We start from the raw sequence: 27,306 nt of genomic DNA, 5'->3' as shown, positions 1-27,306 counted from the left end.
GTGGGAATGAAGGGACTGAGACCCTCAGCCCACGTGTGCTGGGTGGTGGTGGCTGGGGAGGGACAGGATGTGAAACTGAGCGGGACAGAGACAAAAACAAAATGAGAGAGACAGAAACATATGAAACAGGGAAAAAGAGAGATAGAGACAGAGAGAGGTAGAGATATCACAAGAGGGGGAAAGATGGAGAAGTAAAGATAGGACAGAGGCAGACATAACGGACAGAGACACACAGAGCCTCTCAGACACTCACAGAGAGATATACACACAGACACACACAGACATACACGTAGTGACACACAGAGACACACAGACACACAGAGAAAGACACACACAGACACAGACACACACAGACATAAGCACACACACAAATACACACAGAGACACACAGACACATAGACATACACACAGACACACACACAAGCACATACACAGAGACATACACACAAGCAACACGCAGACACAGAGAGACACAGACACACAGACACACACACACACAGACACACATGTAGTATACGGAGAAAGTGAGAATCACTGAGTAGGCAGAAACAAGGAAATCCACAAAGCCAGAGAGAAAGGAGATACAGAGAGACACAGGTGCAAACACAAGGCGTGAAAGGAGTGAATAGAGAGAGAGAGAGAGGAGAGAAAGGCAGGGCCTGAGCCCAGTTCCCCTAGAGTGAGAGACGCCCCAGGGCCCTCTCTAATCCCTACCTCTACTCCTGCTTTTCCCTCTTCTCCTCCCGGGCCTGTGCCTACTGCCTTCTCCTGTGGTGCAGAGCCCTCGGGACCACACCACTCCTACCGTGTCCTCCTAGCTCTGGAGGGAGCGGCACCTAGGACAGTAAGCAGAGCCCATGAAATTCAGTTCTACTGAGCCCCTGTCGTCCCCTAGTGCCTGGTGTGGGAAGGACAGCTATCTGGGGAGAGACATTCTCCCTCCCAAGAGGCACCTCAAAACCCTGGCTGAGCCTCAGTTTCCCCATCTCTAACACGGAGCTGATGATTCCTCAGCTGTCCAGGCCATGGTGGGGAGGCAACAGGTTCCCCTTACACAGAATCCAGCACCTAGTATGGAGTGGGGATATGAACATGGCTGTGGATTGTCACTCTGGACTGAGGCTACCCCAGCTGCAGCCTGGGGCCGGGAGGTCCAGACAGGTCAGGCCGAGAAGAGTCAGGCCTTCTGGAGGAGGGGGCAGCATCCTCTCTGCTCTCCCACTCCCAAGTCACTGCTCACCCATTCTGTATCAGGGCAGCTCACCTCCCCAACCCTACACTTACTTCTCCAACCAACCCTGCCCTGGAGTGCTTCACTGCTTCTTTTGAAGAGATGAGGGCTCTGAGGCTCAGAGAAGGTAAGTAACTTCCCTGATGTCCCACATCTAGCGAGTGACAAAGCTGGATATGAGCCTAGGATTCTGTAATTCCTAAATACTGCCTCTTCAGTGAGGGGCAGGGGTAGGGGAGAGTCGCTGGGTCTCCACTAGAAGACAGAATGTGAACTCCAAGAGAGTAAAGCCCATGCTGTTTGCTGTACCGCAGTGTCACACACTGGACGCTGGAACAGAGGCCTGGAACAGAGTAGGTGTTCAAGAAATGTCTGCTCAATGACTAAACAAACAGCCATTGATTGATTTCTGTCCTTTATCGAATCACAGTTTCCCCCCCGTGAAGGTGGCTTATTAATGTATCATTAAAAGAGACTTACAATGTTGGCATCTGTAAGAGGATTCCTATAAATAAAATCAGAACTCAGAAAAGAATAAAAGGCCAGATATGTGGGGTGGAAAACAGCTACTTTATTCCCATGGCAGGGGAACCAACTTTCTCGTTGTAGTCCCCCTTCCAGTTCTCAGATTCCCTACAACATACAGCTTGCAAAGACCCACGGGGCTTGGAGAAGGGCTGGTCTTCCACGTTGGCCTCTGCCTTAGGGCTGCGTTTGGAGGTCTGCGGCAGTTTCTTCAAGGACAGCATCCTACAGATGCTGATACTTCAGTAGTTAGCATCCAAAGCCCAGGGTTCGGCCAAGTTCTCTGTTTTGGGATCCTTCCCAGCCCCCAGAATAAAGAAGAGAGACTAGCTGCAGGGAGGAGGAAGGGTCTGGAAATTCAAGGCCCCTGAGAAGCTAGGCAGTTTTGTTATGGGTTGATCCCACACTAAACAACCCTGATGATCTAATTATTGGTAAAAGCTTTAAGCAAACATTTTAACGGACTCAACGGCAGGTTAAGGCTGGCTCTGAGGAAAGCACTATTGAAAAGTTGGGCTGTCAGCAAGAGATGAAGTCTTGCTTCTGCCCCAGTTGCTGCTTTTCTGGGGCCTCAAGATTGAGATCAGTTTTCCGCCCAAGCCCCATGCCCAGCAGCGGGGTGGTGTGGCCTACTCTCGAGTTCTGGGGCCTGTGGCAGAGGAGTGGAAGACCGCGATCCACCTCTGCCATCCAGCAGACCTGGGTGATGTGCCGGGGGAGGCCCCAAGCCCATGGGCCTAGTGTGGGCAGGGTTGGGTGAGAGTAGGGAGCCCCCCTGTTGGGGGCTGCCTTCCGCGGGTACATGAGGAGGAAGTGGCCCACTTAGGATGTAGGCAGCTGCGTTGAAGGTGAGTGATGCCAGCGGGGTTGCCAGGCTGAGGACCCATCTGGGCGCTGGGTTGAGGCACTTAGAGTGCAGGACGAGTTCCCAGGCCGAAGCTGCACCTGCACCTGCACCTGCGCGGGGTGGGATGAGCAGATCCTCTCGGTTTCCTGCCTCGGATATTCCCACGGGAAGTCACAGCCCTAGTTACAGCCGAATCCCTACCCCCATTTTCCAGGTAGGGTCCTACAGACCCGAGGGTGCTAGAAGGGTCAGAAGCAGGGCTGGGACTGGAGGGAGCGTGGGAAGGGCTGTCTGGAGGGGACTGGAGGGCGTGCTTCTCGGCTGGAGTGGAAGGAGTGAATCACATATGCCATGATGAGCCACTCCTCGGGGTGCTCTGTGGGGCCTGGGTCCTCCTCGCCAAAGCACAGACAGATCCGGCACTCTGGGTCTGGGTGACCGTCCTGCAGGTGGGCACACAATTATACGGCACTGAGACTGTGGGGACTGGGCAAGAACTAGGCAACCCACTGGTGCCTACCTTGTGCTCATTTCCCATGCCCAAGTCCTGTAAGCCCACATCCCATTGTGTACCTGTGCCCTAGCCCCACTTCCACGTCCCTATGCCTGTCCCATGTCCCACATCTGTGCCCACTTCCACGGCTCACATCCCTTCCTTGGCCCCTATGCCCACCCCCATGCCTTTATGCCCAACCCATGCCCACTGCCACTCACCTGTATCTATTGCATGCTTGGTGCACCTGACATCCACCTTATGCCCTAAGCCAATACAGGTACCCAAGCCCTATTCTTATGCTCCACACCCAAAGCCTCAAACCTGCCCCATGCCAGCACCCCATATACGCCTGTCTCTGTATCTGTGCCCAGCCCTCTTGGTGCCCGTATTCTTTCCCATCCCTCGTGCTTTTGTGCCATATTCTTTGTGTCAATGTCCACCTCATGCCCAGTATCCTTAGGCCCATGCCCCTGGGCCTGCATTTCGTGTGCCCACTGTCCTCTGTCGTGTTCCTTTGCCCACCGCGTCCTTATGCCCCCGTACCCACGCCACTCTGCTCCACTCTCCCAGCGGTCCTACCGCCTCGAGGAAGCCGCGTGTGTTCAGCAGCTAGCAGGTGCGCCTGCGCTCCACCTTGTTGGGCTGCGCTGGGTGCAGAGTGAGAGGGCCGCACCAGTACAGGCCCTGGCACAGGCGCTTGGCGAACACGCCCTCTGGAGCCACTCAGAGCTGCACACCGCGCTCCAGGTGAGGCAGCAGGCGCTGCAACATGTGGGAGCTGGGCCGTGGGTCGGGGAAGCGAACTTGCTGCAACGTGAGGCGGCGGCCCCAGCAGGCGCTCGGCGGCGGCGGCGGCGGCCCGTGGACTCAGACGACAGCGCTGGGCTGTGCGCCCGGTGGCTTAGCGCACCAGCGCTGCGCCAGAGAAGAGCCACAGGTGTAGCCAGCAGGCTGTGGGGCGAGAGAGAGGGTACACGTGCTGGGCGTGGGCGGCGCCAGCTCCCCCCACCTTCTTACCCTCCCCTGCAAACTCTGCTGGACCCAGAGGTCGTCCCAGCCTCTACCTCGGATATTCTGGGTGCTCTCTCCCTATCAGTGCTGATAAGAATTCTAGTAATAATAGTAGTAAATAATAGCTTGCAGTATAAACGAACTGATAGTCGAGCTCTGTAGTTAAAGCTGGGGCCATCTACAGTGAGGGCATAACCCTCCCAGCAAATCCTCTGGGTTCTAGGAGCTTCCTCCCAGCAAAGATTTTGATGCAGGTAGAAATAACCATAACAGCAACAATAACAACAACCTAGCAGCATCTCATGAGAAACCAGCAGTCCTGCTCAGTGGTTAGGGTTGCGGGCTCTGCAGCCAGGCCGTTGGATTCTAGTCTATCACTGCCACTTAGGAGTTGTGACTTGTTAGTAACTTTCCCAGGGTTACTAGCTGCGTGACCGCAGGCAAGGTTCTTGAGCTCTGTGTCCTGGTTTGGGCATATGCAAGATGGGAAGAATAGCAGCATCTGGAGGCTGTGGGGAGCTTGGAAGGGTGCCTGGCATAAACTAAGCCCTCAGCAAATGTTGACTGTTGTGGTTATTATTGGGAGCCTGGGCTTTGAGTGAGAGACAGAGGTGGGCTGGCCCCACCCTGGAGCCCTCCCCAGTTCAGCACACTGGTCGGAGGGGAGGGGGCTTCGATTCCTTACCAGATTGCTGAAGTCATCGGATGACATTGGGCACAGGGATTTTTGAGGTCCTATGCCTGGTACCGTGGCGAAGGAGAGGAAGCAGTCAGGCACCACCTCACCCTCACCCCGGACCCATAGATGAGGAGGAGGCCAGGGAGGAGGCAGGCTGGGTGAGGAGACCCAGTCCTTACTGTGCTCAACCAAAGGGCCCGGGAAGAGGATGGATGATAGTAAGGAACCCTGCTGGGCCAGCTTGTGGGGCCGCTCCTTGTCCTCATCCTCTGTGGCAAATCCGGAGCCATCCTGAGCATTGGAAGAAGGGGCCGTGAGGGTGGGAGAGGAGGCCTGTGATTCCTCAGGAGTTCCCAGACTGTCCCCACCAGGGGTGGAGAGAGGTCTGGGCGGACTGAAGGCCAGCTGGGGTTGACAGTGTTACTGAGTAAAAGGCTCGCTGTCCAAGTCAATATTATTGCACTGGGCTTTTGAGAAAAGAACTTTGAAGTTTCAGAGCTCAAACTCCCCAGACCCCATGGAGGTAAAGAGAAAGCTGATGAAGATGTTGTAGGTATTAGGGTCAGAGATGGGTCACTGTGATAGGGAGAAAAGTGCTGGGGGTAAGAGGCAAGGGAGCTGGAGATGAAAGGTATGTGGGACAGAGCCGGATGCTGATGTGGGGGTTGGGGTGATGGGAACAGAGCAATGAGCTATCAACCATGGGGGAAGGGTGATGGGGTGGAGATAATAGGGGTGATACAGACAGAACGAGGGAGACAGAGCTGATGGGAACAGTGAGGGAGCCAGAGGTGACAGAGCTGCACCTGATGGGGTGCATGGGGGTAGAGTGATGGACCCAAGGAGGGCAGAGGAATGAGTGTGGAGAAGATGGGGTGGCTGCAGACAGGGGAATGAAACTGAAGATGGTGGAGGTGAAGGGAATGGCCTGGTGGCGCTGCAGATGGAGGGAGGGCTGCAAGAGAGGTAGGAAAAGGTGGAGCAGGTGGGAGCATGTGGATAGGTATGGAGCTGGTGCTCTGGAGGGATGAGGTAAATGATGGTGCTGGAGGTCATAGCCAGAGAGGGTGGGGCCAGCGGGTGGCTTGCTGAGAGGTGACTGGGCTGGCAAGGCTGCAGGGGCTGGAAGAACACACTCAGCAGGTCTGACCTGCAGGCGGGCTCAGCCACTTCCACAGGAGCTTCCTGTGGACTCCAGGGCATGCCTACCTCTTCAGGGGGCACACAGGCCTGGTAACTGCATTGGGCAGGAGACAGCCTGCTATTCCCTGGGCCCCAGGAGGAACCCCCTCAATTTAGATGACCCCAGAGGAGTACCCCAATTCACTGTATGGCCTCAGGCAAGGTCCACCTGTTTCTCGGCCTCAGTTTCCTCCTTTTCTTTCTTTCTTTCTTTTTTTTTGAGATGGAGTTTTGCTCTTGTTGCCCAGGCTGGAGTGCAGTGGTGCGATCTCAGCTCACTGCAGCCTAAACTTCCCAGGTTCAAGTGATTCTCCCGCCTCAGCCTCTTGAGTAGCTGGGATTTCAGGCACCTGCCACCACTCCTGGCTAATTTTTTGTATTTTTAGTAGAGATGGGGTTTCACCATGTTGGCCAGGCTGGTCTCAAACTCTTGATCTCAGGTGATTCACCTGTCTCCACCTCCCAAATTGCTGGGATTACAGTTGTGAGCTACCGCACCCAGCCAGTTTCCTCCTTTTCTTTTCTTTTTTTTTTTTTTTTTGAGACGGAGTCTCGCTCTGTCGCCCAGGCTGGAGTGCAGTGGCCGGATCTCAGCTCACTGCAAGCTCCGCCTCCCGGGTTCACGCCATTCTCCTGCCTCAGCCTCCCGAGTAGCTGAGACTACAGGTGCCCGCCACCTCGCCCGGCTAGCTTTTTGTATTTTTTAGTAGAGACGGGGTTTCACCCTGTTAGCCAGGATGGTGTCGATCTCTTAACCTTGTGATCCGCCCGTCTCGGCCTCCCAAAGTGCTGGGATTACAGGCTTGAGCCACCGCGCCCGGCCTCCTCCTTTTCTAGTGGGGAGATAAACTGTGTGGTCTAGGCGTCCTAAATTGACCAGCACATGAGTTTGAACTCAATGAGTCCACCACCCACTTTATAGAAGAGCAAAGAGATCCTTGTTGCTAGACAGCCATCGTTGGCCACTACCTCCAGGGGCAGGATGGTACCTGGGGGATAGCCGGCAGACACAATGTGGTCTTGTAGAAGTTGGAGGTGTTGGCCAGGTGCAGTGGCTCATGCCCATAATCCCAGCACTTTGGGAGGCCAAGGTGGGTGGGTCACCTGGGGTCAGGAGTTCAAGACCCCTGGTCAACATGGTGAAACCCCGTCTCTACTAAAAATGTAAAATAATTAGCTGGGCTTGTGGCAGGTGCCTGTAATCCCAGATACTTGGGAGGCTGAGGCAGGAGAATCGCTTGAACCTGGGTGGCGGAGGTTGCAGTGAGCCGCGATCTCTCCATTGCACTCCAGCCGGGGTGACAAGAGCGAAACTCCGTCTCAAAAGAAAAGAAAAGAGGCCGGGCGCGGTGGCTCAAGCCTGTAATCCCAGCACTTTGGGAGGCCGAGACGGGCGGATCACGAGGTCAGGAGATCGAGACCATCCTGGTTAATACGGTGAAACCCCGTCTCTACTAAAAAGTACAAAAAACTAGCCGGGCGAGGTGGCGGGCGCCTGTAGTCCCAGCTACTTGGGAGGCTGAGGCAGGAGAATGGCGTGAACCCGGGAGGCGGAGCTTGCAGTGAGCTGAGATCCGGCCACTGCACTCCAGCCTGGGCGACAGAGCGAGACTCCGTCTCAAAAAAAAAAAAAAAAAGAAAAGAAAAAAAAAAAGTTGGAGGCGTCCAGCTGGCTGCACTGACTCTCACAGCCCGGAAGGCGGCGCTCTTGTTGAAGGCAGAGTGGAGTCGTTTCTTCCAGGTGGAGGGGCCTCTTTGTTGGTGCCCTCCAAACGCTTGTGCACCACCCAGGCCTGGAGGCGGAAGGGGATTGGGGGATGGGGGGCTTGAGGGGGCACTTGGGGAGGAGTAGCTAGGGCACTTGGGCCGTGCAGAGGGATAAGACTCTGTCCTGCCCCCTGCCCTCTGTCTCCCTCCTTTTCTCTTCCCTTTCCCTCCGTCCCTCCCCACAACACATACTATTTGAGCTCCTACTAGGACCCCAGCTAGGGCTGGGGATTAAATGGGGAATAAGATAGACATGGTTCCTGCTCTCAAGGAACTCAAGCCTAACGGGAGAAGACAGCTGTAATCAGTTAAACAGAAATAACTATATTCTAAATTATGGATTGTGATAAATAAAAGAAAAAATAGAGTGATGGGATATAAAATTATGGCAGTGGTTTGCTATCTGCCGAGCCATAAAACGAAATCCCTACCTATTGTCATACACAAACTGGACTCCAAATGGTTTAAAAAAACCACAAGTAGAGACAAAATGATAAAAATTAGTGGGAATAATGCAGGAGAAAATCTTTTAGGGTCAGAGAACATTTCTTAAAATGTAAAAGGAGTGAGACCCTGTCTCTACTAAAAAAAAAAAAAAAGAAAGAAAAATTAAAAACTAGCCAGGTGTGGTAGTATGTGCTTATAGTCCTAGCTACTTGGGAGAGTGAGGCAGGAGGATCACATGAGCCCAGAAGGTTGAGGCTGCAGTAAGCCATGATCACACCACTGCACTCCAGCCTGGTGATCAGGGCTCACTGCAACCTCGAGCTCCTGGGATCGAGTGATCCTCCCACCTCAGCCAAGTAGCTGGGATTACAGGCACACACCACCATGTCTGGCTAATAGTGTAATATTTTTTGTAGAGATGGGGGTGTCACTATGTTGCCCAGGTTGGTCTCGAACTCTTGGGCTCAAGTGACCCTCCCACCTCGGCCTCCCAAAGCACTGGGATTACAGGTGTGAATTACCGCGCCTAACCTGGGAGGCTTCTTTAAAGAGGGTGGTCAGAAAAGGCCTCTTTCAGGAGGTAACATTTGTGCTAACACCTGGATGGAGCCTGACGAACAGCCGGGGAAAGGTGTTCCAGTAAAAGGAGCAGCAAAGGCAAAGGGCCTGCAGTGAAAAAGAGATGGATAATTCAGGCAAGGCCAGTGTGATCAAAGAGGAGGCCATCAGGAGATGTATTGCTACATTTCTCTCGTTCAGCACTGAGGGGGATTTAACTGATGAATTGCACTCAATCATTGTCCTCAGAGACTCCAGGTCTTGTGGGAAACATGGACACCAAAACAGAAAAGCCACAGGTCCTTGTGGGTGCTAGGGGTGAGACTTTTTGAGGTTTAATTTCGTTGTCTGTAAATGTCTGTAGGTGTCAATACCACCTAACCTCATGAGGTTGGGGTAGGTATAAGATGAGCTGGTGCATATAAAGTGCTTAGATAAGTGCTTGGCACACAGTGCTAATTTATCATGACACTTATTATATTAAGAATAACATGAAGATGACATGTGCATAGGGCAGAGGGTGCTGTCACCATGACTAGAGGAGTATTGTTTTTGTTCATGGCTGTGGTCTCCAAGTGACTAGAATGGTCCCTGGCACACAGGAGACGCTCAGTATGTATTTGTTGGATGCATTGAGCTGGCCTTGAAGGGTGAGTAGGAAGTTGAGAGATGGAGTGACATTTTTGGAAGAGGGAAGAGCTTGAGCAAAGTCCTGGAGGTGTGGAAGGCATGGTGCACTCCGGGGTCAGTGAGCAGCCTGGTGTTGCCCTTGCTGGGTGTGTGTGTCTGAGGGTACAGTCGACTCTCGTTATTTGAGGGAGTTAGTTATGTTCTATAAAGTTCCCATAAACACTAAATTAGGGACTAACGAACCATTGCTCCTAGGGGAAATACAGGGCTAGGTTCCTGCCAGCTTCTGGTCACACCATTTTCATCAACCAACCAACACATAACCTTGTTTTCTGTGTGTTTCTGTTTGAGGAACTTTATTTAATATGATGCTGATTTATTAACACTGAACTCACAACCAACAGCTCTAAACCTCATGTCTGAATGAAGCTTATCTGACTTGTATTTTCCACAGAAGGTACATGACAGCTTTCTTGCACTCAGGAACACTAGACCACACTTCAACCTTATGCTTGGGGGCCATTTTAAATTACCAACAAAAAAGCACAAAAACATAAAAAATGTGGAAATAGACTGTAAAAAGGACACTTGTTTACAGTACGAGAGCTGAAATAAGAAGGCAGAGAATTGCCTTGTTTGACCTGAGCTTCGAACGTTCCTGGGTGGTTGCGGGGGGGCGACTTACCTTTTTTGCCATTCTGCACACATCCATGAATGGCCATGAAAGTGACGCAAGTGTTGCTTTGGGGATTACAAATAAATTATAGCAAATAGGATAATTTGCAACTATGTGATCCATGAATAATGAGAGTCGACTGTGTGTGGTGGGGGAAAGAGCAAGAGAAATTAAGGAGGAAGAGATAGGCTGAAGCTAGATCATGAATGTCCTTGAAGGCCAAGCTTCATTCCATGAGTTTTGGGCACCAGAAGGGTTTGAAGCTAAGGAGTCATGTGTGTGACAGTGATGGATTGAAGGATGGGTCAGAGCAGCCAGAAGGATAGGGAGGCCAGACCCCAGAATCTCTTGCCTTTGAACAACAGCATATAAGTCTTAAGGGACAGGCCATGCAACCACCCATTCAACACTTATTGAGCACCTACTATGTGCCAGGCACAGTGCTTGATGACACTGCCCTCAAGCGGCTCATGGTCTGCTAGAGAACACAAATTCACAGCAGTCACTTAAAATTCATAGGGAAAGTTGTTCAATGAGCCTGCACCTTTCGAGTCAGTGATGACTTGAAAGAAGCACTGAGTTGGAGCTTAATAAATGCATTAAATAAATGAATGCATCAGGGAACGCTCTTTAAAAATTTTTTTTTTATTTCCATAGATTTTGGGGAACAGGTGATACTTGGTTATATGAGTAAGTTCTTTAGTGGTGATTTGTGAGATTTTGGTGCACCCATCACCCAAACTGTATACACTGAACCAAATTTGTAGTCTTTTATTCCTCACCTCCCGGGGAAGGCTCTCTTGAGGAAGAGATGATTAAGCTGAGGATGGTGGGAGCTGACCAGGTAAAAGTGAAGAGGAGAAGGCATTGCAGGCAAAGGGAATCATATGTGCAAAGGTTTAACGGTGATAAAGACATGAAACATTTAGAAATGAAAGGAGCTACAGTCAGGGATGGGAGGGAGTGGAGACAGATGAGGCCAGGGAGGGGCAGTTCATGCACGGCTTTGAGGGCATAGTGAGGAGTTGGGACTCCTTCACAAGGGCAATGGGGAGCTATGGAAGGATTCTGAGTATGGGAGAATTGAGGCCAGATTTGCATTTAGGAAGATCCCTCTTGAGGACTGCAGGGATTGCTGAGGGATGGGGGAAGCAGGAAGCCCTGGGAGGTCACTGCAGCTGTCCCGTGAGAGCTGACAGAAATGGGTTCCAGCAGATCGACTGAAGAGATGTTCTGCGGGGAGAGCCGGCAGGCCTTGGTAATGGAGTAGAATTAGGTTGGAAGGTGGGGAGTGGCCAGGGTTCAGGTACCCAGATGGCAGAAGTATGTAGGGCTGAGCTGATGAGTGTGATGTTTGGGGTGTGTTGAGTTTGAGGTGCTTGGGGGCCATCCAGGAGACAGCGCCCAGCAGGCAGCTTGATGAGCAGACTTGGGGTTCAGAGGAAGACCCGGAGCCACTATGCTGATGCCATGGAAGGGGAAAGTGGGACATGAGGAAGTAGGTTCAGAAGTGAGTGCTGGGTGCCCCAGCAGAGGAGGGGACAGGATGGAGGCTGAGAAGCAAAGGCCTGGGAGGAGTTGCAGGGCAGGCAGCAGAGATTCTGGAAGCCAAGTGAGAGTGTTTCAAGGAGGAGGGAGGGCCTACGAGATGCAGACCCACCCAGACCCATCCAGGAGCCAAAGAAGATGAAGACAGTGACATATGCTTGGATTTGGCAACTTAGGCATTATCAAGAGGGACAGAAGCCAGACTGGTCATGGGGGGCTGGGAGGCTGAGAGGGAGGGAGTTGGTGTGAGGAGGCTCTCCAGGTGCTTCCCACTGTGGAAAGAGGGGGAGGCCACAGAAGGAGGGGCTAGAGGTGACTTTGGTGTTTTGGGGGGGGTGGGGGTGTGTGGGGGTGTGGTTGGTTGCTTATTGCTCAGGGAAGACAGCCCAGAATTGAAATGATGGCAACTGTCCCCCCACAATGCCAGAAGGTCCTCCAGGGGGATCTTTCTAAATGCAAATCTGGTCTTTTTTGTTTTTTCTCTTCTCTATAGATGAGCTCTCACTATGTTGCCCAGGCTGGTCTCGAACTCTTGGGCTCAAGTGATCCTCCTGCCTTGACCTCCCAAAGTGGTAGGATTACAGTTGAGGCACAGCTCCTGGCCATAAATCTGGTTTTGACCCTCCCTTACCATAGCTCCCCATTACCCTTGTGAAAGAGTTCCAACTCTTCGTCATGGCTGCAAAGCCATGCATGAACTGCCCTTCCCGGGCCTCATCTGCCTCCACTCCCTCTCCTCCCCCAGTTTAGTAGTTTTCGTCTCTAAATGCTTCATGTCTTTATCACCATTAGACCTTTGCACATGTGGTTCCCTTTGCCTGCAACACCTTCTCCTCTTCACCTTTCCCTGGCAAGTTCCCACCATCCTCAGCTTAACCATCTCTTTCTCAAGAAAGGAGCCAGTTTGGAAGAAGTTAATGATGACTGGGGAAAGGGAGGACATTCCTGCAGGAGGTCCCTGAGAAGGGCTGGTGTTGGGAACACCAAAAAGGTTCCTGAGCTGCAGAGGTTGGTGGGTTTGGGGGTGGGAGGCTGAGGGAATTCCCATGAGTGCATTGGTGGAGTGGGAGAAGAGGTCCTCTGAGAGGGAAGGGTGGTGCAGGTTGTGGCAGCCTTGGCTGATTGTTATAAGAGAGTGTCCGAGGGTCCCTTACATGTAGAGAAGATTACCCTCAGTCCTAGAGGCCAGAGAGTGGCCCAGGGTCACACAGCTATTGGTCAGTCCCAGTACCGGGGCCACTTGTGTCCAGAACCTGCCCAGTGCTGAGCGTCTCCAGTCCCCTGTCCCCTTACCCTGAAGAGTGCTGAGTCCTGCTGCGTCTGGTAGCCCTGCTTGGCTATGTGCTTCCAGGGGATGCAAAAGAGGGTCTTGTCCACATCCTCCCAGCGTAACCCCATATAGCATCCACTCTCAATCTGCGCCACCCCAGTCTCAGAGGCGCAGGGGACCTCTGGCTCTGCCATGGGTCACCTGCCATCAGGGACCTTTCCTTCCTTCTGGCCATCAGGGATGCAGTGCTCAGGGGGCCAGGTCTTGGGCTCGCAGTGGCTGGATCCATGTGGGCCTGGGGACTACGGGCCACCTGGATGATGCTTGGAGGCTATGAAAGTGAAAGTCTGGGTGGGCAGGTTTCACTTTGTCTTTTGTCCCCTCTCCTGGGAGGCCCTTTCCTTTTGCCCCTCCCCATAGCAGCCTAGCCTGGAGGGCGTTGATCCTCTTTTATGGGGCTGCAAGAGGCGCTGTGGGTCACAAGACCCATCCAAGTTGGGTAGCCTGGGCTCTGCAGGTCTCAGGAGGCGGGGCCCCACTAGCTTCCAGAGACACAGCTTTGCCCCACCCTACAACTGTCACCTGCTCTTCCCAGCCCACCTGCAAACTTGTCAGTCTCTTTCCAGGACCTGGACTGTTGAGGTTGGAAAGGCAAGGGCTTCTCAAACTAACGCCTGCCAGAACTGAGAGGCAGCAACTTGTTTCAAATGCACACTCATGACCTCCATCCCAGACCGGCAGAATCAGACTTTCTGGGCAGGAAGCCCAGGAAACCCACAATGTAATGAGTTCCCCCATGAGGTTCTGATGCAGGTGGTCCGGGGGTCACACTTATTTCCGTAAATATTAGGAGTTCCCACTGACTGATTGCTCATCACAGTGCTGGGCCTGGCTAAACACTTTCCTGCAGTGTCTCAATTGGTTCTCACAACAGCTTATGAGGTTGGTATAATGCCCTGTTTTAATGTTAAGACTGAGCTCAGAGAGGTTAAACCCTCTAACAAGGTCACAGGACTAGTGGGTAGTGCAGCCAGGAGCCAAAATGTGTGCCCCACACTGCCTGCCGACAGCTACACCTGCACTTCGTGGATTCTTGGTGGGGGTCTCTGACCCCCAAAAGTGAATGTAAATTTCATGTCTATGCATTTTTTTCTGGGGTTTGCATCTTTCATTAAATTGTCAAAGGAGATGTGGGATATGAAAGAGATCAAGTTGCTCAGATTGCTCCATTCCTTGCTGTATTCATGGAACTGAGGCTCTGAGAGAGAACGCCCCCGACTCCCTGCACCTCTGCACAGCAGTGGGCACAGAGCTGGGCACCTGGCCAGCATTGACCAGAGACTGGAAGCATTGTTCCTGATGTGTACCTGCTAGGAGGGCTTTCTTCGTGCTCCTCCTTTCCTCCGGCCCTATATTCCAGTAGCCGCCTGGCTCTTGAAGCATCTGGAAGGATTGATCTGGAACATTAGATCAGTCCTATAGATGATGGGGGCCATGGAGGCTTCTTTTTTTTTTTTTTTTTCCAAACAGGGTCTCGCTCTGTCGCCCAGGCTGGAGTGCAGTGTGCGATCTTGGCTCACTGCAGCCTCCGCCTCCATGGAAACTTTTAAATAGGGGAAGACACCATCAGAGATAGAAGGTGTTTTAAATGGGGCACCTGGTTGCCATTTAAACTAACCAGACTGGAGGACTGCAGGCTCCCTGCACTCTGGTAAGTCCAGCCACTTTGCTCTTCACATTAACTGTGAAGGGAAAGACCCTAACTCATGACGGTAGGTAGTTAGGAAGTAACTCCTTCTGGTTTTGGAGGCTACTGGCAAGGAGGTTACGAACTCATGGCCTTTCCCTTAATGTTCTGCCTGCCTGGAATGCTTCCCCCAGATAACCAAATGGTCCACTCCCTCACCACCCGGCGTATTTTTTATCTGGTATCTTCCCGACCGGAATGGCAGCTACCTGAAAGCAGAGGTTTTGCTCATTGCTATATACCGAGGGCCGAACACAATGGCTGGCACACAGTAGGTACTCAATGGACATTTGTTGCATGAATGAGGAGTAGGAAGTTGGGGTGGCAGCTGAAGGTTATTTTGTCCATCCCCCAACTCCAGTGCTGGAATCGGTGCCTCCCCGGCAGCCCTGAGCACAGTGGTTTGTGCATATTAAGAATCCCATACAAGGGGCTATTGGGTTATAGCTATTTTCAATCCCTCTCAACTTTGGGTATAGTTTTGGAAATATCAGCTGCAGTGACTTCTACTCATCCTCAGAGCCAGCTACTGCTTTGATGGGCAGCCCTGGCCTTTAAAATCTTGGCAGGAAGGGTCATTCCCACTGGCTGGGGGTGGAGCCTCCTTGTCAGGAACCTCCCAAACCAGAGGAGCTACTTCCTAACTACCTGCCATCGTGGGACTCAGACTAAGCTAGCGTCCAGCTTCCCCTGCTCTGGCTGTGTGTGCTCGGGCAAGCTGCCTGATCTCTCTGAGCCTCTGTTTCCTCCCTGAGGATTAAGTAAACTCATGCAGTAAAAGGTCAGGATGAGGGAGGCACTACCTTATCTTCCTAGCTAGTATTTGTGCACAGGGATGGGAAGGGAGTCGGGGAGCGGAGGGACCACTCAGGGTGGAGGAGAGGGATTCAAAAGGTGGCAGGAGGTTCCGAGATAAGGAGGAACTCGGGCCTTGTCAGGCGGGACACGGTGGCTTTGGGAGAGATGTATGTTGGGTGGGAGAGGGGAGGTGTTAGAGAAGGAGGTGCGGTCCCAGGAGGCAACTCTGCAGACTGCAGTTGCGGGAGGGTGGTGGGCTCCTCAGGCCCCCAGGGGATGCAGGCTCCCTCGCATCCCCTTTCCTGAAGGCTGCTGGCCCCTGGCAGAGTCCCGCTGGTGCTGCCCCGCCTTTGTTGAATGACTGGGAGGCACTCGGACAGGCAGCTTCTTCTGTGTCTCTTTAATACCCTCCAGGCCCGTCCAACCCTCCACTCCCCCTCCCTCCCCTCCCGCCGCCTTTAAGGGTGGGCCCCCTCCCCCAGCCCACGGACTAAGGCACCAGGTGGCTGCAGCCGGCCGGCCCGGACACAGAGACGCACAGGTTGGGGATGCTGACTGCAGACGCGGATGAGCAGGGCGGGCGAGGGAGGCAGGGTTCAGGCCGCTGCGGGGCTCCCCCAGCCTCTGGGCCCATCCTGGGGGGCGTGGAAGGCGCCGACAGCCCCCGAAGGCAGCCAGTTGGGAGGAAGTGGGGAGCCACGGCGGAACTGCATCCTCACTTGCCGCCCTTGCGGGACAGACACCGAGGGAGGCACGAGAAAGTCTGCTTGACGCGCGCCAGCAGCGGCAGCGGCCGGTGGGCTTCCCGGGGCGTGCGCGGCACCAGGCGCTGCAGGGTTCCCTCGGAAGCTGCGGAGTGCGGCCCAGTGGAGGAGGCCGAGGTCGCAGAGCCCTGCCGGCAGCGCTTGCATAGCGGCAGCAGCGCGCGCAACTCCTCCTCGTCGCGGAAGGGGCTCTCGCCGAAGCGCTCCTCCAGTTGCCGGCGAAGCTTGGGTGGGCGGGTGAGGTGGGCGGGGTCAAGGCCGGCCGCGGGACGGGGTCAAGGCAGCCGGCCCCGCCCCCACCCTCCCGACCTTCGCCCTTCTCCGAGCGTCCCATACCTCGCTGAGCCCCTCCCTTCCTGAGCGTCTTCTTTGCCTCCCGTCTCCCGGGTTTCCATCCCGTCACTGAGTTCCTCTTCCCTTCTAGGAGGCCCTTCCCTCTCCCTGACCCCTCTTCCGCCTTTGACACTCCCGTTTCCAGACCTGCTAAATTGACCCCAGGCGCCCAGCCGGGATCATTCCTCCCTCTTTGCACTTCTGGGTAACAACTCCCGCTTTGCACCTCTGTGCTCACAACCCCATTCCCACAGGTTTCTTCCTTGCCCGACTCTTTCCCAACGCCGTCCTGCAGATAAGCCTCTGGGTACCGCCCTCAACCTGCTGAGAGCCCTCCCCCTCTCATCCTTTGTTCCCAGGGAAGCTTAGTTCCTGACATTTCTACGTGGCATCTGCCCAAGAGGTATAAGAGGGAAACTGCTGTGGTCTCATCAAGGACACAGGGGTGGAGTAGGACATAGACAGTTCTCCCCGATGGGGTCAAACACTCAAATCCTTCAGGTTCCAGCCAGGTAGGGCAGGCAGTGGGAAGTGCTGGAAGACCTAGTCAAATGGGAGGGCCCGCACTGATCTAAAGGCATTCAAATTCTAAATTGAAAAAGAAAACACCTGGCTGTCTGACAAAATACACCTAGGAGCTGGATTAGCTCAAAGGCCATGAGTTTGAGACCCTAGAAAAATCCGGGTCTGAGGCACAGGCTAAATTTGTTCCAATCAGTGATCAGTTTGAGTGGGAAGAAGGATCTCCCACCCATGGCCCAACCCAGCCCTTGACCCCATCCATCCCTACCTTCTGGGAACTGCCCCAGCCAAACTCTTCAAGCTGCTGCCTAAAGCCTGGGTTGGGGTTGGCGATGGGCCGGGTGGCCTTGATGGCTTCAAGCACGTCCCGCCAGCCTAGCCCCGTCACAGTCATCACATACGCCGTCACAATCGTGGTGCTGCGAGAGATGCCTGCAAAGCTGGGATCCCCGACAACCCCTCAGGCTTCAAGTAAGATCCAGTGTCCTCCATGCCCCCCACGCACCCCACCCTGCTTCAGCTCTCCCACCCTTGCCTCCTGAGCTCCAACCATAAGGGACCTGTCAGGACTTGCCATCCCACCCCAGGCCTTTGCTATGCTGTTCCCTCTGCCTAGAGCACCCCCTGGGTTCTCCCACATCAAAGGCCTGAGTGAAACACCATTCATTCAGTCAACAAATATGTCCTGAGCATCTGTTCTTTTTCAGGCACTGGGAATGTAGCGGGTATAAAACAGACACAGTCTTTGCTGTCCTGGAGCTTACAGTATGGCTGGGGGGAAAGACATTGATCAGAGAATCAATTCCAGGTGGTGATAATAGCTTTGAGGATGAGTCTGGGGGCTAGGAGATCCACATAGGAAGAGGTATTAATCTATAGGTGGAGTGGGGTTAGGGAAGGGGTTCCCAAGGAATAGACATCAATGAAGTTTGAAAGATGGATAAGGGTTACTCAGGAACCTTGTGGGCAGTGTGTACAAAGACCATGAGGCATAAGCCTTGTAGGTTTGGAAGATGGGGAGGAGGTTAGTACAGCTGGAAAGGGGAAGGAGGGAGAGGGTGGGAGATGAGACTTGGGAAACCAGCCTCGTTGCTGGGCCTCCAGCAGAGCCAGCCTGAGCCTGGATAGGATGGGCGCTCAGCGAGAAGTTAAGGAATGAATGACATCAACTGAGCGAGGGGCACCTGGGAAGACCCAGAATTCCTGTCTCCCAGCTTGGGGTTCCTCACTGCCCTGCACCATCACCTCCAAGGCCTGGAGGGGAGGAGAGAGGCCCAGAACTACTGGAGGGTGAACTACTTGCATGACCTCACTATTCCTCCCAACAGTCCCGTCAGGTCAGCTTTCTTTCTTTTCCCCATTTTACAGATGAGGACATTGAGTCTCCGAAAGAAACAGCTACTTGGCTATGGCCACACAGCTCATAAGGAATAGAGCCCCGGGTTGGCCGCTCTCCAATGAATGGTGGGCCCTCAGGCACTGTGACAGGCTGGAGAAGATCCTTCACAGGTTCAACCTTCCCATAGGATGAGTATGTGTTCAACAGAGGGCACAGCCACTTCGTTCCTCCCCCACCTTACCCCCCAAGCTTGACTCACCAGTGCACAAGGCAGTTCCCCCCATTAAGGCGGCAGCAGTGGATGAAGTTGATACATTCTTTGAAGTGCTTTTTGCTAGAGGAGAAAGCAATAGGGTAGGGAGCACTGTGGAGCAGATCTCTCAGGAGTTGTTCCACCCCCACCCCAATTACAGGATAGCAAGGGACACAGAGCACTGGGTTCCCCAGGTCAGCCAGCACATGCAGTGAATAGGGGCCAGTACTTAGCATGAGCTGGAGGTGTGTGTGTGTGAAGCAAGAATGGTGGCATTTCAGGCAGTGAGAGAGGCCAGTCAGGGCCAATCTCACCATCTAGGCAGGAGCACTCCTCCTGTGGACCCTGTTATCATGATGGGTTTATTGTGGCCTTTCAAAGAAATGGGTGGGAGGAAATACAAGGGTCCCACTCCTCTGGGGTCTGCAATCAGAGCACCTGGGCACAATGACGGGCAGCAGTGGGCTGGGAGCAAGATTCCCAAGGGGCAGGACTGTCTGCCTGGCTCCATCCCAAGCGGGGACGCATGACTACTGATGTTACAAACAAAAATCCCATTTTCTGAGCTTGGTTATACTTCAGGCCCTATGCTAGATCCTTGACCTCTGTCACCTGATCTTTGAAAGCCTCCTTGACTCTGATCATGCACTCTGGATTTACAGGTGAGGCTCAGAGAGGGGAAGTGATTTGTTCAAGGTCACACAGCAAGTAAATGGCAAAGCCTGGCTGGAACCCAGATGTCTTAACCCCAAGGCCAGGAACAGACTGAACGTGACCCTTTCAAATCAGCCGGTGTAGCTGGTCCCAACGTACAGAGTGTCTTTTTCCCATTTCATACTGATGAGACTGAGGCTCGGGGAGGTCGAGAGTCTTGGCCAAGGGCATATCACAAGGGCATGATTGAGACAGAGTCAGACCTGGGACTGGTTGAGCTGACCACCTGTGATAACTTTCTGGCCTGAGTACTTTGTCCTCCTTCAAACCTCCTCCCCTTCGCCCACCACAGGAGGCGGCTGTCTGTCCATCTGTGGGTCCATCCAGGGGAACTTACATGGGTACCTCAGGGGTATCAGCCACCGGGATGCGAAGGTAGGTGATATCCTACAAGTACAAAATACACTCAGGCAGAGGACCTTGCTTGCAACCCTCCCTGACGCTGGTCTGAGCTGCCCAGGCAGGGCATGACCCCAGCCCAGTTCCTGCCCCTCTCTGGCCCACTGTGGTCCTCTCTGTCCAAAGAAAGTAGTCATCTCTGAGGCCTCCCAGCTGTGACCACTTGTGATTCCTGAACCTTCTAAGCAGATTGTGTCTCCTAACCCCATCAGCGACTTGGGCATGAGGTCTTCTATCCCTCCCAACAGGGACCCAGGAACCTTTGTCAAATCACCAGGAAAGGGCTACTTAAAGGGACTCCACTCCAAATGCAAATTACAAAATTACTTCTTAAAAAAGGTAAAGCAGATTTGATTATCTTGAAGAGAAACAAAAATCATGAAAACAAGTATACATTTCATGAATCCTGGTTATAAAATGATGTGCTAATTGTGAGAATAATCAAGGAATAAATTGTCAGGATTTTTTTCCAACAAACTTGCTGTGATGTCCTTTATTTCCTGATTAGCCATACAATATCATGAAGATTATTTTTGCCCGCCTCCTGAGGACCTCCTTGCTTTTCTCAAGAAACCATCTTAACATTTTGATGTTCAAATGGCTCTTTTCAGGGGCCAGGCCCACCACTGGCAGTAACTAAGGGACCACCAGCCAGGTTCTCATTTATCCATGGCTTTGTGTGAGATTCCAGCCCTTCTCTCACTCACATTCCCCAAGGTCATGACATCCTGCATCTTTGGCAAAGTTTGCAATTTCACTTTGCAACACATTTGGCCTTGGGTTTGTGTGGTGCTATCAAACCTTGCCTGGTAAATGCGCTGATGGAGTGGGAGGGAGGAGAGATGCTTGGGAGAAGCAGGAAGGGCCGTAGGAGCAGAGACTCACTGTGTAGACTGTCATTTCATTAGTAAATACACTCATGACTTGACAACCTTCCCCATGCAATCTAGTGACTATTTACTCCAAATACTCCCAAACGAGGCTGCCCTAGGAGGCAAAATAAGACTCCAATGGCCTGGAAATTTCTTCTCTGAATGACATTGAAAATCGTAGATTATTGGAGGTTGCTGTTAGAGAATATCAAATCTGACATATGGGAAAACTGAGGCCTAGAGAAGGGAAGGACCTTGGCCAAGGTCACACGGCAAGTCTATGGCAGAACCGGATCTTCGTTTCAGATCTCCAGGACCTTTTCCCACCCATGGTTCTTTCTCTCCAGTGGATGATACAGACTCTAATAGATAAGGGAGAAGAGGCTCTGTTCATGGGATAAGAATATGATTAACTTTGTTATAGTATCAGTTGTGATTTTTTGGGTACCTATTTATGTAGTTCCCAACCACTCAATGAAGTGGGTACTGTTACAAAGTTCTCATTTTACAGATCAGACAACTGAGGCTCAGAGGGGGCAAAGTCCTGTCTGCAAGGTCATAAAACAAATAAACGGTGAAGATGTTCCTGACATAAGCACGTGTAGTCTGGATTTATTACTTTCCTCTGCTGGGTCCTAACACCCTCATGCCCCTTTCCCAGGAGTTGATAATACCAGCACCAACCGCTCTAGAGGGGACCACACTTTACAGTGTGCAAAGCACCTTCACCATCTTGCAGTCCCTGTGCATCCTCACAACAGCCCCCTGGGGGCAGACAGAGCTGAGGGATCAAAGCCCTAGAGAGGTGAAGTCACAGTCCAAGGTTGCATAGCAAGACACAGAGCCCAGAGTCATCCGTTTGGATTCATCCATCCAGTTGGGCCATGGGAAGCCCATATGGGGGCCATTATAAGGTTCTGTGTGAGACTTTGGTGCTAGATGGCCTGTGTTTGTACCCCAACTCCTCAGCTTCCTGGATAGGTGACCTTAGGTGAGTTAATTGACCTCTCGGGGCGTCAGCTGCCAAATAGGGATGATAATGTAAAATGGCCCAGTGGTGGAGACCAAATGAGTTAACATGAGTCAAGAAGGAAGCATAGCACCTAGCACATAGTAGATATTTGATAAACGGGTCTGCACCCTCCCACCCTGCATAGCCCTGGGATGGGGGTAAGAAGTACCTGCAGCAGAGGCTGGGGTGACTCATGGATAGAGATGATGTGTGTGATCTTATTCCGGCCCAGCTGATCCAGGTCTTTGGCATCTGAAAGAAACAGGATGCTTGAGCCAATCTGGCTGGCATGACTTATTTGTCCCTGATGGCCAAGTGTGGAGGGAGCTCACTGCCTGCCCAGCTCTCCCCCTCACCCCACCACTCCACTTTGGCCTACCCTCCGCCGGCTCCCTGATCCTCTTGCTTCTGAGGCACATGCAAATAACAGTCCAGCATCTCCCCATCCTTGCTCATGCTGTTCTTTTCATCCAAAATACCCTTCCCAGGCATATTCTTTGACCCAGCAATTCTACTTCTAGGAATCTTGTCTATGGAAGCACTTGCTCACACAGAAAGCCGTGTGTGGAGGATGATGTTCTCTGCAGTCCTGCTTATATCACAAATAGTTTAAACATGGGAACAACCTAGTGTTCATTAAAAAGGGACTATATGATTAATGGTGTAGGCATACTTTGGCACAGCATGCAGCCATTAAAAAGAGTTATATATGTTGATGTGCAATGATGCCCACAATGTATTTTTAAGGATACAGAATAAGCTTCCACTTTTATTTTAAATATTATGTCTTTATCTACAAAGATATATGAACAAGGGATGTACCCAACAGTGGCTCTCTCTAGGGGCTGCATACCCAGCATATGCAGACCTTTTATATTCAGAATAAATAACACATGTCCCCTCTGTCTCCATTTCCTCATTTGATGAGCATTTACCGAGTGCTAATCATTTGTATACTTTGGCTGGGCACTGGAGGTCTGGGGCCAGCTTCGTAGCTCCTGCCCTTATGGGGCCTGCACACTTACAGAGGATTCAGACCTTACTTGGCCAAATACTCACAGAAATCAATGTGGCATGAGCAGCTGAGGGAGCTCCCAGGAAGGAAGGGACCAGAATTTACGAGGGTAAAGCACCTGAGCCCCTCCCTCTCTGAAGCTTTCTCTGACTCTGCAGATGGAAATGATTTTCTCACCTTGGGTCACCCAAGCCCTGGACCAGTCTGCCCCTTAGCATGTTTTCTTTTTCTTTTTTCTTTTTTTTTTTTTTTGAGACAGAGTCTCGCTCTGTCGCCCAGGCTGGAGTGCAGTGGCACGATCTCGGCTCACTGCAACCCCCGCCTCCTGGGTTCAAACGATTCTCCTGCCTCAGCCTCCTGAGTAGCTGGGATTACAGGTGCCCACCACCATGCCTGGCTGATTTTTGTATTTTTAGTAGAGACGGGGTTTCACCATGTTGGCCAAGCTGGTCTCAAACTCCTGACCTCAGGTGGTCTGCCCGCCTCCGCCTCCCAAAGTGCTGGGATTAAAGGTGTGAGCCACTGTGCCCGGCCCCCTTAGCATGTTTTCTACCAAGCATGTTTTCTACCCAAGGTCTATGTTCAGCTGTGCCTGCCAGCCACCAGCCTGGAAGCCACTGAGGAACAACGTATCTATACATGGGTGTCCCCTCCTCCTGACTGAAGATTGCGGAAGGAATGGATGAGAGAGTGGGGAATGTAAAGCTTGCCAGTTCACCCCCGCCAACTTCCAGCTCCAGGCTGCCCACCTGCTTCAGGGCTCTGGGGTGTGACGGGATTGGTGCTCATGACCCTGCTCACAAGAGGGCCCAGCCCGTCTCCAGAGACCTCTCCTCTGACAAGGAGGAAGTTAAGAGGGGAAGAGTTCCCAGCTTCCCCGCTGGAAGCAGCACCCCTAAACAGACTTCAACCCAGAACCTCAGGGTCAGAAGAGCCCTCAGCGGCTGGTAGACCTTTTGTGCTGAGGAGGAGGCTGAGGCTTAGTGCGGGTGTAGACTTGCTCAGGTCCACAGCCCAGGCCCCGAGCCCTTTGCTCTGTTCCTTTGGTCTTGTGGTGGAACACTGGGTAAGGCTGAATGGCGGGGAGGGATGTCAACGTCAGGTCCCCATGCTCCCTCCATGTCTCTTCGAGCCTGGGGACACTCACCTGCACACGCACCCCTTGTCCTTCATCAGCTTTTTCCTCCTCCCAGCCTGCAGCCGCTTCCCTACCCCCAACCCCATTCCTGAGATACATGGGCCAGGGCATGAATGGTGGACACAGGCCTGAGACAGGCAGAGTGCCATGGCCTCGGGACAGAGTGGGCAGTGCTCACCAATGAAGTTTCCGAGGTAGAGTCCGGGAAGTACCTAGAGGAAGGACAGGCAGGGGTCAGTGGGGCAGAGGCACCTGCTTCCACCCCCAGGGCAGCTGGGGGGCCCACAGCCCCTCACTGTCCTATGAAGGGTATGAACCTCAGGGCTCAGGGAGCACTCGCTTCCCTTTTGTGGGCCCTGGGTCCTCTGTGAGAGGGGTCTGGGGCTCTGGGGAGGGTAGGCGAGGGGGCCAGTTAACCAACCAAGGGAACCAAGGGAGGCCAGCTTGGGTATAAGAGGGGAGAGGAGGAAGGCAGGTCTTAGGAGGAGAGGAGAGAGGTGGACTTGCAGGGTGCTGGGATGGAAATTTTGTGGCTGGGGAGGCAGAAAGGCAGGGACATGCAGAGGCGGGACAGGATGGAGAAACAGCCCCGGAGACAGCAGGGGAATCAGCGACAAGGGAGAGGGACACATGCAGACGGAGAGCCGGACTCACTGGGAGACAGCCCGGGAGTGACAGCCAAAACAAGACACAGCGAGAGACATAGAGTCTAGGAGAGAGGGCGGACACAGAGGGGACAGAGACGCAGGGTCAGAGAAGGAGAGACCCGACAGCCGCGGTCTCGAGTCACAGGAACACAGAGATGCCGCCGCACAGAGACCGGCGAGACCAGAAGGTCAGAGGCGGGCGGACGGAGCTGGTCAGCGCCGGGCCGCAGCGGCCGGGGCGGGGGCCGGGGAGGCTGCGCGGGGCCCGCCCCCTACCTTGGTCATGCCATTGCCCATGATCCCGGGGGCGGCGGTCCGAGCGCACCCCCAGCTCGTCGCTCGGAAAGCGATCCGGTCACAGCTGCCCTGACGTCCCAGGCCCGGGGCCTGCAGCCTGGCGGGGAACGGGGGGCCCGGCGTCCGCGGCCCTGCCCAGCCCTGCCCAGCCACTGCCACCGCCCGCCGACCCCCGGCCCGGGAGGGAAATGGTGGTGGAGCCGCCGCTGCCGCCGCCGCCGCCACAGGCTCCTCCTACCCCTTCGGTCATGTGGGGCCCCCCCTCGGGTCGCGGCGGGGGGCCGGACAAAGCCCCAGTGTGCCGGGCCCACGGCCCGCGGGACAACGGCAGTTTGTTGGGGCCGCGTGGGGCCGCCACCTCCGGAGGTGGGGGCGGGGGCGCTACCCCACCCTGGCACCGGCAGGCGCGGGCTGATGGGGGGATGTCGCCTAGAGCCCCCTGGCCGGTCCACAAACTCCCGTCCCCCTTCTGGCTCTGCCTGGACCTCCCTGCGGGCCCCGGGGCAAAGCACCCAACTTCTCCCGCCTCGGCTTCCAGCAGAAACGTGACGGGGCTGGACTTTGATCGCCAACGGCTCTCTGCTCTTCAGAGTCTGCTTGGAACGTGTAAGTGGGTAATTCCTTCCGATACATCCCCTCCACCCGTGCAGACACCCTACCAACCAGCCTTCCTCCTTTCCCATCCATTCTCCCACCCTCTTGTTCACTCATTCACCCGTCCATCTTCCCATCCATACATCCACCCTCTCCTTCCTTCCTTCCATCCATTTCGGCCCCTGGGAGGGATGGTGCCATCTAGGTAAGCTCTGGGACCAGGCACAACTGCCATTAGGTGCCCCAAGAAATCACAGGTGAATGTTGGGAGAGGGGTTTCAGGGAGGGTTCCAGTCTAAAGGAGACTACATCAGGATGTATTAATAGCTAGAGGTCAGGGTCCTGGAAGGGGTCTGGAGACCAAGGTTTGAGGCCCTGTTCACCTCTGACCTGCTAGATGACCCTGGGAACGTCCCCATGAGCCCCAGCTAACCCTATCTGTGTATCTGAGGATGTTGAGGTGAGCCTTTCCGGCTCCCAGGACCAAAGCTGGAGAAAGTAAAATAATCAAGACACTTCCTATAGGACTGAAATAGAAGCAGCTGCACCAGCTTTGTTCCTCCAGCCATCACCCCCACCCCTCAATCTATAGTAGTAGGTGACTAGGGATTGTGGATAGAGAGCAGGACAGAGAGAATCCACAGAGCCCTTTGAAATACAGTGATTGGAGAAAAATAAAACTTTCTTTCCTGTTTCTTCCTCCCTCAAGTTCATAGCATACATGGGACTGCCTGTCTCAGCTCTCATAAAAGCCCAGAGTTCTCATAAATACCAAATTATTCAGTAAATACTTACTGAGCATCTAGTATATGATAGAGACTAGGGACACAGCAGTGGGTAGAGATTGTTCCTACCTTCATTAGCTAACGGTCTAGACCAGCATTGTCCAAATGAACTATAATGCCAGCCACATGTACAGCCACATTTAAAAAGCAGAAACAAGTTAATTGTTGATAATATTTTTATTTAACCCAATATATCCAAAATACCATTTCAACATATAGTCAGTATTCTAAAACTATAAATGAGATATTTTATATCCTTTTTAAATTGTATTAACTATTCAAAATCTGCTGTCTTTTACATTTACAGCAAGTCTCAATTCAGACAAGTCACATTCCAAACGCTTACTAGTCATATGCAGCTAGTAGCTACATATTAGACATCTCAGATCTAGAAGGGAAGGCAAACAAAGTAAGCAAAGAGACAAATTATTTACAAATGGTCCCAGTTTTCTATGAAGGAAACAAAGCGGACATGGAGAACCTCTCTGAATAAGTGGCATTTGAGCTGAGAGGTGACGTATAAGAAGAACCCAGCTGTTTAAAGAGCAGAAAGCCAGGTGCGGTGGCTCATGCCTGTAATCCCAACACATGGGGATGCTGAGGCGGGAGGATCACTTGAGCCCAGGAGTTTGAGACCAGCTTAAGCAACATACTAAAACCTCACCTCTAAAAGAAATTTGGCTGGGTATGATGGCTCACATCTGTAATCCCAGAACTTTGGGAGGCCAAGGCAGGAGGACTGTGTGAGCCCAGGAGTTTGAGACCAGCCTGGGAAACACAGGGAGAGCCTGTTTTTACAAAACAAAAACAAAAAAATTAGCCGGGACCTGTAGTCCCAGCTACTCAGGAAGCTGAAGTGGGAGGATCACTTGAGCCCAGGCAGTCGAGATTGCAGCAAGCCATGATCACACCACTGCACTCAAGAATGGGTGACAGAGCGAGACCTTGTCTCAAAAAGTAAAAAATTACGCACACAAAAAAGAAAAAGAGTGGAGAGAGTATTTCCAGCAGAAGGAACAGCATGGGCAAAAGCCCTATGATGGGAATAGCTTGGCCTCTGTAAAAAGCCAGTGGGACTGCAGTAGAGGGAGCTACAGGAGGTGTTAAGAGGACGGTTGGGGGCCAGAGCATGCAGAACCACATATGGCCATGATTGGGAGTTAAAGTTTTTCTTATCTTCTTCTTCTTCTTCTTTTTTTTTTTTTTAAGA

At 52.9% G+C, this 27,306-nt stretch overlaps 2 protein-coding genes across 6 annotated transcripts in view; one reads left to right on the top strand and one right to left on the bottom strand.

The window, feature by feature from the left end:
* Positions 1-15,787: 15,787 nt before the first annotated feature.
* DUSP15 (dual specificity phosphatase 15) lies at positions 15,788-25,731 on the bottom strand. Of its 5 annotated transcripts, XM_025399548.1 has the most exons (8): positions 24,956-25,010; positions 24,697-24,814; positions 23,952-23,985; positions 21,790-21,872; positions 19,675-19,724; positions 18,630-18,704; positions 17,300-17,471; positions 15,788-16,400 (listed from the first exon to the last, which is right to left on the bottom strand). In XM_025399548.1, exons 2-8 carry the CDS (start codon positions 24,715-24,717, stop codon positions 16,128-16,130), a joined length of 708 nt encoding a protein of 235 aa, XP_025255333.1. In that variant the 5' UTR covers positions 24,718-24,814; positions 24,956-25,010; the 3' UTR covers positions 15,788-16,127. The 5 variants fall into 5 exon arrangements, with proteins under 5 accessions (XP_025255333.1, XP_025255332.1, XP_025255334.1 ...); XM_025399547.1 differs by having other exon boundaries at positions 24,697-25,731; XM_025399549.1 differs by lacking the exon at positions 24,697-24,814 and having other exon boundaries at positions 24,956-25,731.
* TTLL9 (tubulin tyrosine ligase like 9) overlaps positions 25,022-27,306 on the top strand; it is a 74,265-nt gene continuing 71,980 nt past the window's right edge. The window contains exon 1 of the mRNA XM_025399546.1: positions 25,022-25,331. Coding sequence (XP_025255331.1) covers positions 25,140-25,331 — 192 coding nt within the window. The 5' untranslated portion in view covers positions 25,022-25,139. The remainder of the gene's footprint in view (positions 25,332-27,306) is intronic.

Source organism: Theropithecus gelada, chromosome 10 (assembly GCF_003255815.1).
Source record: "Theropithecus gelada isolate Dixy chromosome 10, Tgel_1.0, whole genome shotgun sequence".
Taxonomy (NCBI): Eukaryota; Metazoa; Chordata; class Mammalia; order Primates; family Cercopithecidae; genus Theropithecus; species Theropithecus gelada.
This window is presented reverse-complemented; position numbering and strand designations above follow the sequence as displayed.